The sequence below is a fragment of the Myotis davidii genome, unplaced genomic scaffold, assembly GCF_000327345.1.
Source record: "Myotis davidii unplaced genomic scaffold, ASM32734v1 scaffold1, whole genome shotgun sequence".
Taxonomy (NCBI): domain Eukaryota; kingdom Metazoa; phylum Chordata; class Mammalia; order Chiroptera; family Vespertilionidae; genus Myotis; species Myotis davidii.
The window spans coordinates 6,174,403-6,187,846 of record NW_006294681.1 but is presented as its reverse complement, the minus strand read 5'-3'; the positions used below and the strand labels follow the sequence as shown (position 1 = coordinate 6,187,846).

At 38.6% G+C, this 13,444-nt stretch overlaps 1 protein-coding gene across 1 annotated transcript in view; it reads left to right on the top strand.

The window, feature by feature from the left end:
• The window catches only part of XKR4 (X-linked Kx blood group related 4), a 259,812-nt gene that overhangs the window by 627 nt on the left and 245,741 nt on the right, over window positions 1-13,444 (top strand). The window contains exon 2 of the mRNA XM_006769119.1: window positions 6-518. Within this exon, the coding sequence (XP_006769182.1) occupies window positions 6-518 (513 nt within the window). The remainder of the gene's footprint in view (window positions 1-5; window positions 519-13,444) is intronic.

Below are 13,444 nucleotides of genomic sequence, written 5' to 3'. Positions count from 1 at the left end.
GCAAGCTCGGCGGCGCTGTGCCTGCGCCTGGGCGGGGAGCAACGGCGCTACTCGCTGTGGGACTGCCTCTGGATCCTGGCCGCCGTGGCCGTGTACTTTGCGGACGTGGGCACGGACATCTGGCTTGCCGTGGACTACTACTTGCGCGGCCAGCGCTGGTGGTTCGGACTCACGCTCTTCTTCGTGGTGCTTGGCTCGCTCTCAGTGCAAGTGTTCAGCTTCCGCTGGTTTGTGCACGATTTCAGCACCGAGGACAGCGCCGCCGCCGCCGCTGCCGCCTCCAGCTGCTCGCAACCTGGAGCCGATTGCAAGACGCTGGTGAGAAGTGGATCTGCAGCCGCGGAAGGAGAGGTTCGTCCTTCCACGCCTCAAAGGCAAGCATCCAACGCCAGCAAGAGCAACATCGCCGCTCCCAACACTGGCGGGGCCAGCGGCAAACACAGGTCTGCCTCCTGCTCCTTCTGCATCTGGCTCCTGCAGTCACTCATCCACATCTTGCAGCTCGGGCAAATCTGGAGGTACCGTATCAGGGGTGGGGGAAGAGGGAGATTTGCTGCTGCTACTACATCCCCACTGCTTTGCTTTTGCACGAAAATCGTTTAGGGTTGCTGTGGTAGTGACCCTAGTCATACTCTCTCAGTTTTTTTTTTTTTTAAAAAACTGGGTCCTGCATTTTTCAAATTTGTGATCACAACCTAGGGTGGGAGGGAAGTGAGAAGGGAAAGGCAGCAAAGTGGTTTTGCTCACCTCATTCCTCTGTCTCCCCACTCTGCTTCACTGGTATCTCTCTTTATATGCTACAACCCTTCCCCCTCACTGTTTCAGTGAGTAGGAGAGGATCCTTGTCACATCATGTGAAAATCCTTTTTTATTATGTTGAATTTGAGGTGTATGTTGCAATTTGGATGGCTTCTTTTGTTCCCTGAGAAAAACTGCTAATTCTAGTTAGGTGGGAGTTGTTGCTGCTGAAAAGTACCCACATTTTAATGATCACTGCTAGAGGAGTACTGTGCTCCCAGTAAAAAGCTTAGTAGGGCGACGGCTTGCCTTTTTTCGGAGAATATCTAATATCTCTATATCTCCAAAAATGCGTTAGTATACTTTACGGGACCCAGACTTTACTTTTCTGATGGCACTTTATGGTTATCTTGCAATATCACCCTTATCTAATTGCTCATATAACTAAGAACACTTGGAAAAGGGGTGGTGCATCTTGTAAACTTGAATCATTCTTGGCATCTTCTTTGCTACTTGTCATCTTCCCTACAAGTCTCCTTACACGGGTATCACTTCCACTTTCAAACTGGAATGTGCGGCTGAACTTGTCAGGCAGAGGGAACCATCATTTGAGGAGTCACTGCCTGGATTTAGGTATATAATGGAACAGTATACTCAGGAGTGTGTTCCTAGGACTTTTATATATTTTTAAAAGCTTTTGAAGCAGTATTTTACATCTACAAAAATCCTTTGTATCGAAGGATTTACATGCTTACATCCCAGAGCTTTTTGGTTTAAATTGACTTACTCTAAGTAAAATGATGAAAAATCCTAGCAAGTGTACCGGGCTACATTCTGCTATGCCAGTGTCCTGTTCAATTTCATGTATAGTTATTTTTGTGCTAGGTGATAAGATTAACTTTGTGATAAGTTAATAATCATTTGTAGAACAGAACCAAAAACTTATGCTTGTTTGTGATGAACAATAGTGTTTTATTGAAAAGAGCAAGTTCAGTGATTATTTTGCAACCTTTCCTGGGACTATTGCTTTGTAAATCAGGGTAAGCATTGCCAGAGACAGTGACCTTTGAGACTGTGAAACTTTTATTTTTAAGCAGATACTTTCTGGAAAAGTGGTATATAATATGCAGTCAGACAAATTGATCTCGGAGACCTCCATATCTTGGACTCAAAGACTTTATAAAATGTCAGTTAAATGTGATTGCTGTATTTCCCATGGTTGACTATTGTGAAGATGTACAGCTTAGTGCTCTTCTTCAAGTTTAATGAAAAACTCTAATGCTTGATTTAATTACTGAAATTGTTTAGTGGCTAGCATGCATATGATTAGCAGTTTTAATCTGCTTAGCATTGCATTTTGGTAACTTTTGCAAACTTTATGCATGATTTGGAAATCACTTTTAATCACCTTTAAAATTTTATATATATATAAAATTCATTTTATATATATATATATATAAAATGCAAACCCTTCTCAGTCTGTTAACTGAATAATTATCCATGTTTCCTACTGATGGATACTTGATGGGAAATTGCTATCAAATTCTGTGAACTGAGGAAGTTGTTTTAATTGCAGTTATATTTACCACTCCTTCTACATCAAACATTTTCCCAATTAGAAATGATGTTTATTATTTCAAGACATAAAATGTGGGAAGTGGGAAATAAGTAAGAAAAGGGCCTAAACACATCTCAATGAGACCACAGACACTGGGTCCGCTGGCCATACAGACAAGCTGTCAAAGGGGAGGAGGAAGGAAGGGTAAGGCTGAAGGCAGAAGGAAAACACAGGCTGTCAGACAAATGCGTTAACTGATCCAGCCCTTGGAGAAACATGTTCACAAACGACACCCTTTTGTTAAGCATTTCTACCGTGTTTTCCTGAGAGGCTCTACAGCAGCGGTTCTCAACCTGTGGGTCGCGACCCCTTTGGGGGTCGAACGACCCTTTCACAGGGGTCGCCTAAGACCATCGGAAAACACATATATAATTACATATTGTTTTTGTGATTAATCACTATGCTTTAATTATATTCAATTTGTAACAATGAAAATACATCCTGCATATCAGGTATTTACATGATGATTCATAACAGTAGCAACATTACAGTTATGAAGTAGCAATGAAAATAATTTTATGGTTGGGGGTCACCACAACATGAAGAACTGTATTAAAGGGTCGCGGCATTAGGAAGATTGAGAACCACTGCTCTAAAGTTTCTTCTGCTAATGCACGGTCACCTGGGAGGAAGTATTGTTGGAAATATTTTTAGATATTTATCCACATTTCAGAATAATGTGTTTAATATGTAAATCTGAATTATCTAATATAACTGTTTCTGGATTCTGGTTCAGATATTTGGGGGATGGTGGGATAACTGGGTTCGAAGCATGATCTGAGACAGCCTCATTTTCTTAAAACTTTAACCTGACTTGAAAGGGGTCCAGAAAGTTCATTGAATTTAACACTCAGATGCATCTTAAATAGTTTCATCTTCTTTAAATGTAGAATATTTGAATGGAAATTTAAGGGATAGATGCATCTTTGATAACAAACCAGTGAAATGCAATTAATCTAAGATTATTGTACTAGACCACTATGGTTTCTTAAATTAGAACATCCCTCTGCCTCTTCTAACTTTTCTTTTTAAGGAATAATAGTACACAAATATTGCAGAAACACAAGAGTACTGAATGGTTCAAAGCTCAGAGGTCATTATTCATGTTTTAACATGCTGCTTTCTAAGATCAATAGAATAAATTTTAGTCAAGTTGGTAACTGCTCATTGTATATCCATGAAATTCTAGTTACTTTAGGTAAGGGCCAGATTCTAAAAGCTTGTAGTAGATAAAATCTTTTGAAATAACATCAAAGTGTTTGCTTGTTCAGAAATTTCTATTCTAAATATTTTGGGCAGATTCGCATGTATTTATGCATTTATTACAAATGCAACTGCTGAAAGCAGTGATACATATTCATTTTAATTAAAATTTACTACTGGGAAATTAATGGCAACTTTTAAAGTCACAGGAGTTTATTCTGGGAAAGAGCCATTTGAAATAATGAAGTGAACTTTTGCTACCATGTGAAAAGAGCAATTATGCCTTTAAAGGAACAGTGCTTGTGAATGAATGAGAAAGTATTTTTCTTTCTTGTTTTTTTCACATAATTCCAGAAGTTGCTAGGAGTATAGTTCAGCCAGTGAGAATCATAAATGCTCAATCAGTACAGTCTTTAGTCTTTATACCCCTGATCACTTATTTCTAGATGTCTTCTTCCTTCAGAATTTGTGACTTATTCTTAAAATTCTACCTGAATGTTCTTGTTTATTTGTTATTTTAGCAAATACTCCCTCACTTTTATAGTAAAGTGGGGGAGTATTTACTATTTTTACTAGTTTGGACTTTCTTTCTGAACATCTATCATGAGAGTCACAGGGGTGAAAAAACAGCTTTTCTGCTCTTCTCATACTTGATGTTTTACAAGGTATTAGCATGTGTTCCATATTCAAATATATTGGGAAAATGACAGGTTAAACAGATGTCTCTACAGCAGGACTTCTTAGAGCCTGTAATAGGCTAATGTGCACTTGTCAATAACTTGTACTTGATGTGGCACACAAAGCACTTTGAGGAACGTTGTTCTATGCCATTCTTAAACCTGGCCAAAAAGGAACTATAATAACAACTTTATATGGCACTTAAAAATCTACAAATGTTCTTATATTCCTTATTTTATCTAAGTTTTACAGTAGCCTAAGAGGAAAGCATTAGTATCTCTCTAGATGAGAAACTGGCTCAGAGAGATTAAGCAACTGGCACAAGATCACTCAACTATTGTGCGATGTGGCTAGGACCCAAAACCAGGCCTGTTTACCCTAAAGTGTATGTTCTTTCTGGCTCAGTTAGCTGCCTCCAAATGCCAACTTGGATAATAAGGACAATAATAAATAAAAATGACAATTTACTTTGACTAAGGATGGCAAATGGGAGTTGCAGTTTGGATAAGTTAGGAAATCTTTCTAATAACACTCCAGTAGTTAAATGGAAGAACATAGACTCAAGCTCAGATTGCCAGACTCTTACGTCCAGTGCTCTTACTATGCCATTTGGACATGTTGAGGTTGTTGTACTAAATCCCAGCTGAGTAACATGATCTTGTAGTAGCATTAATGGTATAATGGTATAATGTATGTGAAGAATCGAAAGTTCTTTGCAAATGATAAAAAGGTTCTAGAGACAAGGAATGGGTATGAAAATAGAGAACATATAGATTACCCCTTTGGCTATTGAAAAAGAGCTTTATTGATTCTGAGTTAGTTCTGAATTCTGATATAGGTCAGGCAAGATTGGTGCCCTTTTCTGAATTTGAGTGGTCATTTTCTGTATATTTGTGTTCCCTCTACTGCATATTCATTAGTTTATTCAGTCATCATATATTGAGCACCAAGTCTATGCAAGGTGCTGTGCTAGTTACTAATTATCCCAAGATAAATAAAATACAGATCTTTTTTAAAGGAATCTACTGTCTGACAAGGAAGATAGAAAAGTAGATAAATAATTTTAACACAAGGAAATAAGTGAGCACTATAATAGAAACAGGAAATCAAACCACCTCAGCCATTCAGGTAAGACTCTAGAGCAGTGAATGTTGGAACAAAGGTTTGAATGATGAGGAAACCTGCTATCTGAATAAAGTGGGGCATTGGCTGTAAAGTTTGGATATGATTACTGTGAAGGCGGAGGGGCAAGAAAGAACAAGACAGGTTAAGTCTGTGTTTGGAATAGAGTGAGTGAGAGGTAGTAGCTACAAATGAGACTAGAGAATTAGTTGGGCTGGACAGTTAGATTTAATTCTGAAGGCATTGAGAAACCATTGAAGGATTATAAGGGGAAGGGATTGTTATAAAGTGTTAATAGGTCTTACCCAAAGGAACGGCAAAATGTTGAGTTTCAGAGGACATGCAATCAATTCCCCTCTAATTCAGTCATATTTCTTTAATTCATGGAAAAGTGTTGATTTTAAAGGGATTGATATTAGATATAATTGGGGCATATAATAGGCCCAACATGGTGCAAAAGTTTTTTCCAAAAAAATAGATGGTTGACATTTTTAATTGTATTTATACTAAGGTAGATTATTGACAAATATTTATTTTGTTATTTTTTGAAGATATCTTTGTTCTAAGGATACTGTGGTCTTCATCTTATTGAAATTTAGGTTTCCTGGTCTTTAAAAACTTATTCCTTATATTTTTATCACACTTCAATTTTCAGAGTGCTTCCATATCTTTTATCTTATTTGATTCTCAGAATAATCTGTGAAGAAGCACTTCCATTTTATATATGTGGAAACTTGGAGAATTTTTGATATTTTTCTCTTTACATTACATTCTATGCTAGAATTCAAAATTTACATGGGAGGGGAAAAAAGCAATATGAAATATGGTTAATGAGACTGAAGATGATTAGGTAGAAGAGGAGCCTAAAAACTTGAGAGCTCGCTAGAAAGCACTAAAATATTTTAACCTAGAAGAGACAGTGGAATTTTATGTAAAGATGAATTTTTTAAGTGGTGAAAGGGATCTTAAGGTCATTTAAGATTCCTTAGAAGCGGTGAGTTCCCTGTCACTGAAGTGTCTAAGTATTGTTTGGAAAATTTTAAGCAGAGTTGCAGAAGAAGAGACTTTAACTATTACACAGAGGATTAAACAAGATTATCTTCCAGCCCTGAGATTTTGACAGCTTCCATCATTACGTGCTGCTCTAAACATAGTGGACTAACCTTTGCTTTTTTGTGGATGACAAAGAAGGAGTTTGCTTGAAATACTGGAGCTGTGTCACTTTGAAATCTATTCATTGCTTTATGAACCCGGTATCTCCAGTGGAGCATCAAAAAATCCATGAAACACCCTTGAGTCTTGGGCTTGGTATTTAAATCTCTGACTTACCTACCATATAAATCCACATACAATCAGACAGTTTCCTGAGAACTGACTTGGGTTTTGGTATGAGTTGGAATAATTTATGCATAAATTCATATGGTAAGTTTTAATACCTTTGCAATAACAAGTGCAAAGTTTGTAATTTTTTCCATTTCTTTGGACAATACACTGTTTGCTTCACGATGGAATTGCAGACTAACTCCACAGAGCAGCTGAAAGTTATATCTATACAAATGTATGCTATCATTTTTGAACAGTGTCTACAAATCCTTGAGTCAGTAGCTTTGAAAGTCTTTGCCCAGTCACTTATAAAAATTCCTTAGTGTCTGAATATTCAATACACAACTTGCTGTTAAACAGGCTTCAAATTTTACAGTTTGAATGAAATAGTCTACCTATGAATTTAAATTGCACTAGTTACTGAGAAACAGATAAATAGAATGATTCCCTTTGCCTAGACTTGCTGGCTGCTCTGACTAGCACAGTTCTTGGACTTGCTTTAGAATTTGCATGGCACACTAACTAGGCCTCTAGAAGCAAGACCAGGAATTATCAAATATAAGGTGCAGTGTGGTGCTAGTCCTGAGACAATGTTTACCAGGGGTAATCTCATAACATAGTTGTAATACATAGATGGATTTCGGGGACAACACATTTAATAATTCTCAACAGGAAATATAATTTTGAATGGCATTGCATCATTCTGACTTCCCTCCAGCTATATGAGGGTGTCTTTGTAACTGTTGGCATGGCTGGTCAGCAAGTCCTTAACAAGTTATTCTCGTGGGTGTGGGGCTTCCATGTGGAGGAATATATGCCCAATGAATATTTACTGATCTGTGAATGAGGCCCAGACATTATTCTTTCTTCTTTATGAGAATGTAGTGAACTTGCTGCTTGGTGGCTTCTTGAGTTTCTAATGGTACAATGAATCTGAAAAGGTGCACTGTTACCTAGAGAGGATATGACAAATCATTTAGATTACCATCATTTGGGAAATAGGGCTACATTTTACAAAATGCCAGTTATCCTCTGAGAAAGATTCATTTAGAATCCTAATTTGGCATTCCTCTTCTTGTTGATAGAAAAGCCAGACTGGGGAAGATTTGGGATAGATATTTTCCCCTTAATTCTTACCTACACTTGATTGCTTGAGAATATCCTTATGTACAGAGTGATATTTGGTATTTTGGGTATTCCTGTTTATCTACTCAAAGAAAGTTTGTAGCTCCCACTAGTATTTCTACCACCACCTAGTACACGGATAGAGCTGGTACAGATTACTACTGATTGCAAGGGAAATTAAGGAAGAGTTAAAATGGAGATAGAAATTCCCCAGAGGCAGGAAGTGGTCTGTATAATACCATTCGATCTTTCCTAACTCTAAGATGAGGTAAAGCATCAGTTAGAATACCAGTGATGATCTTGTTTAGAGAGGCAGCTGTCCTCTGTGGAATTAGACTCAGTGAAGGGTCAGAGAGATGATTTGGCAGCTCCATAGTTCAGACCCCAGACAGGTCACCTAACTGCTCTCACTTACCTGTAGCAACATGGTAGATAAGGTAGCACAGCCTTTGGGGCCCCACACAGTTTAGATCTTCTTTCAGTTTCTTTCTCTTGAGTGTCATGTTTCTATCTGTATGAAGTGATTGGTAAAATAAGTAAATAAATAAAAATAAAAAATCCAAGTGTTTTTTCTGGTCTAAAATTCTGATCTTGATCTTATTATAACTTACTTGTTTGCCCAGTGCCCAGAGTATAGGCACCAGAACTTCTGAATTTATTCTTCTAAGGCCATTGTTACACCATTTCTCTGTTTATATAAGTCAAAGGGGACTCTACAAAGGATTTCCAAGATTTGGTAATATTACTGTCTAATCCCTAGGAACTGATGTTTATACATGGAAAGACAATCTTAAGCTTATTTGTATAATGTAACTTATTTGTCTCATTTCTGAATTTTAGTTATAACCTAATGAAGCTATTTTCACAAAAACATATCTAAATATTTGGAGCTGATGGTAAAAGTGTTAACTTATAACAAATTCAAAGATATATACCATATAGATTGGGAAGCTAAAATTGGCATCTACAGTTCATGTAGTAAGGGATGCACAGCCGGAGTGCAGTGATTAGTCAATAGGAACAATGCTTCACAAGCTTACAAGGAACTACCTGTTGTGTCACTGAGAAAGCTGTTGTCAGAGCCAGGTTTGCTTTGAAGTGAAAAGCTTGACCTCGGCTACACTGTCACTGATCTAATGTGCTGAAAATCGAATTTAAACCCTATACGGCGATTCTGTGTCCAGGGCTGTACTTGTTAAAGAATAGGGATACGTTACACTCAGCTTCAAGAAGAGGAGGAAGCATTAACCTTCCCTCGTGGGCATTGACTGGCTCCCTTGGGTATTAGGGATTTGTTGTGAAGCTGAACAATTTCAATCCCATGACAGCATTTCAGATTTTTAAATTACAAGAAAAGCACTTGTTTTAAAATCATCTGAGGCATGCTCATCTTCATGACTCATAAGTAGGCTGTTTGAACCAGTTGTACTTTGTTTAATTTATGCATATGCCCTATTTTCCTGTCAAGGGAATCCTTGAGGTAAACAAAGCAGTGGGCAGTGTGGGAGGTGAGTGAGGATTAATCAACCAGAAAATCACGAATATATAGAAAAGTTAGTGTCTATAGCAGCGGTTCTCAACCTGTGGGTCACGACCCCTTTGGGGGTCGATCGACCCTTTCACAGGGGTCGCCTAAGACCATCGGAAAAACACATATATAATTACACATTGTTTTTATGATTAATCACTATGCTATAATTGTGTTCAATTTGTAACAATGAAATTGAGGGGTCACCACAACATGAGGAACTGTATTAAAGGGTCACGGCATTAGGAAGGTTGAGAACCACTGGTCTATAGGGAATAGGAGTCTAAAAGACTTGAAATGACTTTGATTTGACTCCCCATCAAGCACACTCTATTTAAGATGGACAAAATCACCTTTATGAACCACCCATCTGGAGATTTCAACCGTGTCAAAAGCAGTTTGGATTTCTCTTCCTGTAGCTCAGGTAATAGTTATGAATAATTATATTAGTTTGGGGCTGAATTCTTTACTTTTCAGGTCTTTTTTTCAGTAGCAGAGTGTCAATAACTAAAACAAAGGTAGCCAATGTAGCAGAATGATTCCCCATAATTTCCATCATTAGTTCACATGGCATAATCATGGTATCAATATAACATAACAATGAAGAAAAAGTCCTTCAGGAAGGCAGGGGAAAGGATCTGTAAAGGCTTCTTTTGTTTTGATAGACTTTCAGCTTCTCAATTAACTTCCTGTTTTACAAAAGTAAAATTAATAACAATCTTCTTTTTTTTAATGTAGGTCAGTTCCAGAAGATGCCCCAAAACGATTTAGAATACTTGGGTCTATTGTTATAACAGAAATTAGGAAGTATGTACCATAGGATTTCGTATTTCTAGGGGATGTACTACTATTAAGAGTAGCAGCTGCAGACATCCTTTGGGAATTTTCCTAATTTAGTGATGGTCGGGTTTGACAAATTGAGTTCTAGATAGAAACAGGTAACATAATACCATCCTAATGAAAGCATACATATTAGCTGTGTTCATACTTCTGAAAAGTAATCAATAAGAGTGACAATTACTTAAAGACACACTATCTACTTTAAAATAAGTTTTGAATAAAATGAGTAAGTGGAGGATCTGAAGTTGTGATAACAATGGTTGAGTTTATGGGGCCAGTTTGATGTTAGGGCACCAGTGGGATCCACAATCTGAAGGTATTTTACCTGAGAGTCCTGTTATCACACAATCAGAAATGGGCAAGAGGTCAGCGGCCAGAGGGTCAAGGCCAAGCAAGGCATGTCATCACAAATGGGAATCCAAGGGAGGCTGGAAACGGACTTGCGAAGTCCATGTAGGTAAGAATCTGAATCCAAGGGCTTCACAAATGCCAATCATGGTTTTCATGCTTCAAAATGTAAAACTAGAAGGAAATTTCTTTCACTGATGTTCTTGTTATATAATTTCTGCCTGGTCAGATATTGAGAGTAAGACCAAAGAATGGAGACCAAGTTCTCATTCCACTGCAGGAATGGCAGAGAGCTGGGATTAAAGGCAGGTGCGTACTCAATCACTATTGATATGTGCAAATTCGTTAATAGCTCATTGACTAATTACTAAGTGGGCATTATAATCAGTTGCTGTGAATAGCATGACAAAGAAATAAGTGGCTAATGATGAGTTTTTAAAAAAATCTTTATGGTTGAAAGTATTACAGATTGTTAATCTCTTCCCACCCACCCACCCACCCACCTACCCCACCTTCCCTCTGAGATTATACACTTTTAGTCAGGGATTCCACAACACATCAGCTTAAAATCACAGCAAGGAACTTACATTAAAAAGGATATGCTGTCACTGTTTAGGAAAGGAGGCCAGTCATGTTCATACCCCTGAAATCTGTCTGATACATGCTAAGAGTAGAGCTATTGCCTTGCAACCCAAAACCCATTTAATCACAAATTGAATTTGAAGATCCCCAAGGGATTAGTACAGATTCGTACACACATAAAAGCTTGAGAAGCAGAGAGGCATCTACGCTGCTAGAGAAGAAGGACACTCCCGTTCAGATGCAATGGTGAGGGTAAGCTAATGGGGCTGGACATTATGGTTGATCCTGATATGTTAACTTGCTTTCTCACCAAAGTTAGCTCACCCAGTGTGATAGTGAGGGTTGGTGCTTAGAAATTGTAATGGGTAGACACATACACATACAAAGGAGCCTTCTTTTTTTTTTTTTTTTAAAAAGTATTTTTATTGATTTCAGAGAGGAAGGGAGAGGAAGAGAGAGATAGAAACATCAATGATGAGAGAGAATCATTGATTGGCTGCCTCCTGCATGCCTCCTACTGGGGATCAAGCCCAGAGCCTGGGCATGTGCCCTTGACTGGAATCGAACCTGGGACCCTTCAGTTCACAGGCTGACGCTCTATCCACTGAGCCAAACCAGCTAGGGCCAAAGGAACCTTCTTATAGAAAGAAAGAAAACTATGACATCTTCCATTGGTATAGAAAGTGAAAAATTTTAGTGAATTTTTATTAAAAATCTATCTATCACTTGATAGTTTTATTGTTCACAGCTGATCTTTAGGAAAATAATTCAGCACATTGACTGCCCACCTCACACAGCTTTACACTGTACTCTGACCTTGTGCCATGCTCTCATTTGGGATGGGGTAGACATTGGGTAGTGAGAGAAAGACCAGGCCTTCTCAATGTAGGTGGCCACTAAGGAAAGTATTGGGTTTAGAGTAACCAGACCTCAAGGATAGAGAATGAGGAGAGGAATGTAGGGCTGGCACCTTTTGCCAAGACATAGGATTGTAGTCTTTGCTCAGAGAGGTGGAGCTGGGCTGGCTGTGCATTCTTATTCACACTTTTGTGAGAAAGAAGCGGCCATGAGGATGAATAAAGGCCCTTCCACCAATAGATGTCAAGTGGAACAGGTAGCCAGGCATCTCTCACCCTCGCCTTTAGTCTGTGTATCTACACTGGGAAAGAGGAACCAAGGGAGGAATAGAAGAAGATGGAGGTAGGCCTCGAGGCCTGCAAGCGCAGGTGCTGGCCAGGAGTTCCCAGGGTATTTTTAGATAATAATAAGGAAGGATTGTCAATCCACCTGCTCCATGCAGTTCACCTCCTCACAGTCACCCATAAGGCCCACAAGGCAGGCTATCCCATGGGAAAAGATAAGATGGTTCAGCCTGATTTCATACTTTACTGTTTATCCTCCCAAGTGAGAAATACAACATTCGACAATATGACAAAACACGGCACTGTTTGTATTGTAGAATAACGAGATAACGAGAATGGTGCCGTATAAAATGTATATTTGTGTAGCTATAGCATCAATTTTCCTATTTCACATTAAACAAAATAGAAAAGGATGACCTTCCCAGAAGTGCTTCTTTTCAGAGTAATAGTTTTCTAATTTCCCTTTCATACAACAGCTGGTGTTGCTCTACTGTCACTTTTGTTGCTAGGGCTCTTTCCCCGTCTATGGTCTATGTGCTGGCATGTGATTGTTTCCTGTAGTGTTCTTCAGTGTTTCTGTGGAGAGTTACTAAGTTAATTTTTCTCTGTTGGCTTTATCGGTTTACTGTCACTTTTGTTGCTAGGGCTCTTTCCCCATCTAGATTGTTTACTGTAGTGTTCTTCGGTGTTTCTGTGGAGAGTTACTAAGTTAGTTTTTCTCTGTTGGCTTTATCGGCGGGCGTGGTCATTCTGCCAGGCTGTCGACCTGCATGGCTTTTCAATATGGTAGCTACTAGCTACACATGGCACGTGAGCACTGGAAGTAGGTCTGCTTACGAAGTGTGTTGTGAGTGTCAGATACCCAGGGAATTTTTTGTTTTTTTACTTGTTAAATGTGACTACCAGAAAATTAAAATTACATGGGTGGCTTGCATTATTTTTCTACTGGACAGAGCTGCTCTAGATAATGTTAGAGCTCAGTTCCTGAGAAGAGAGAGGAGCGGAAATCCAAAGTGAATTGTTCCAAAATACTAAGAATAAGACTTTGCTACAAGTTACCAGGGAACACACAGTGAGTGGTTTCACTGTTGGGGCAGGTGGACTTAATGGATTTTGCGAATAAGATTACCTACTGGGACAGACAGACTCTCTGGGAGATAAAACCCTCAATGTGAGTAAAGCCCATTGTCTTCCCTG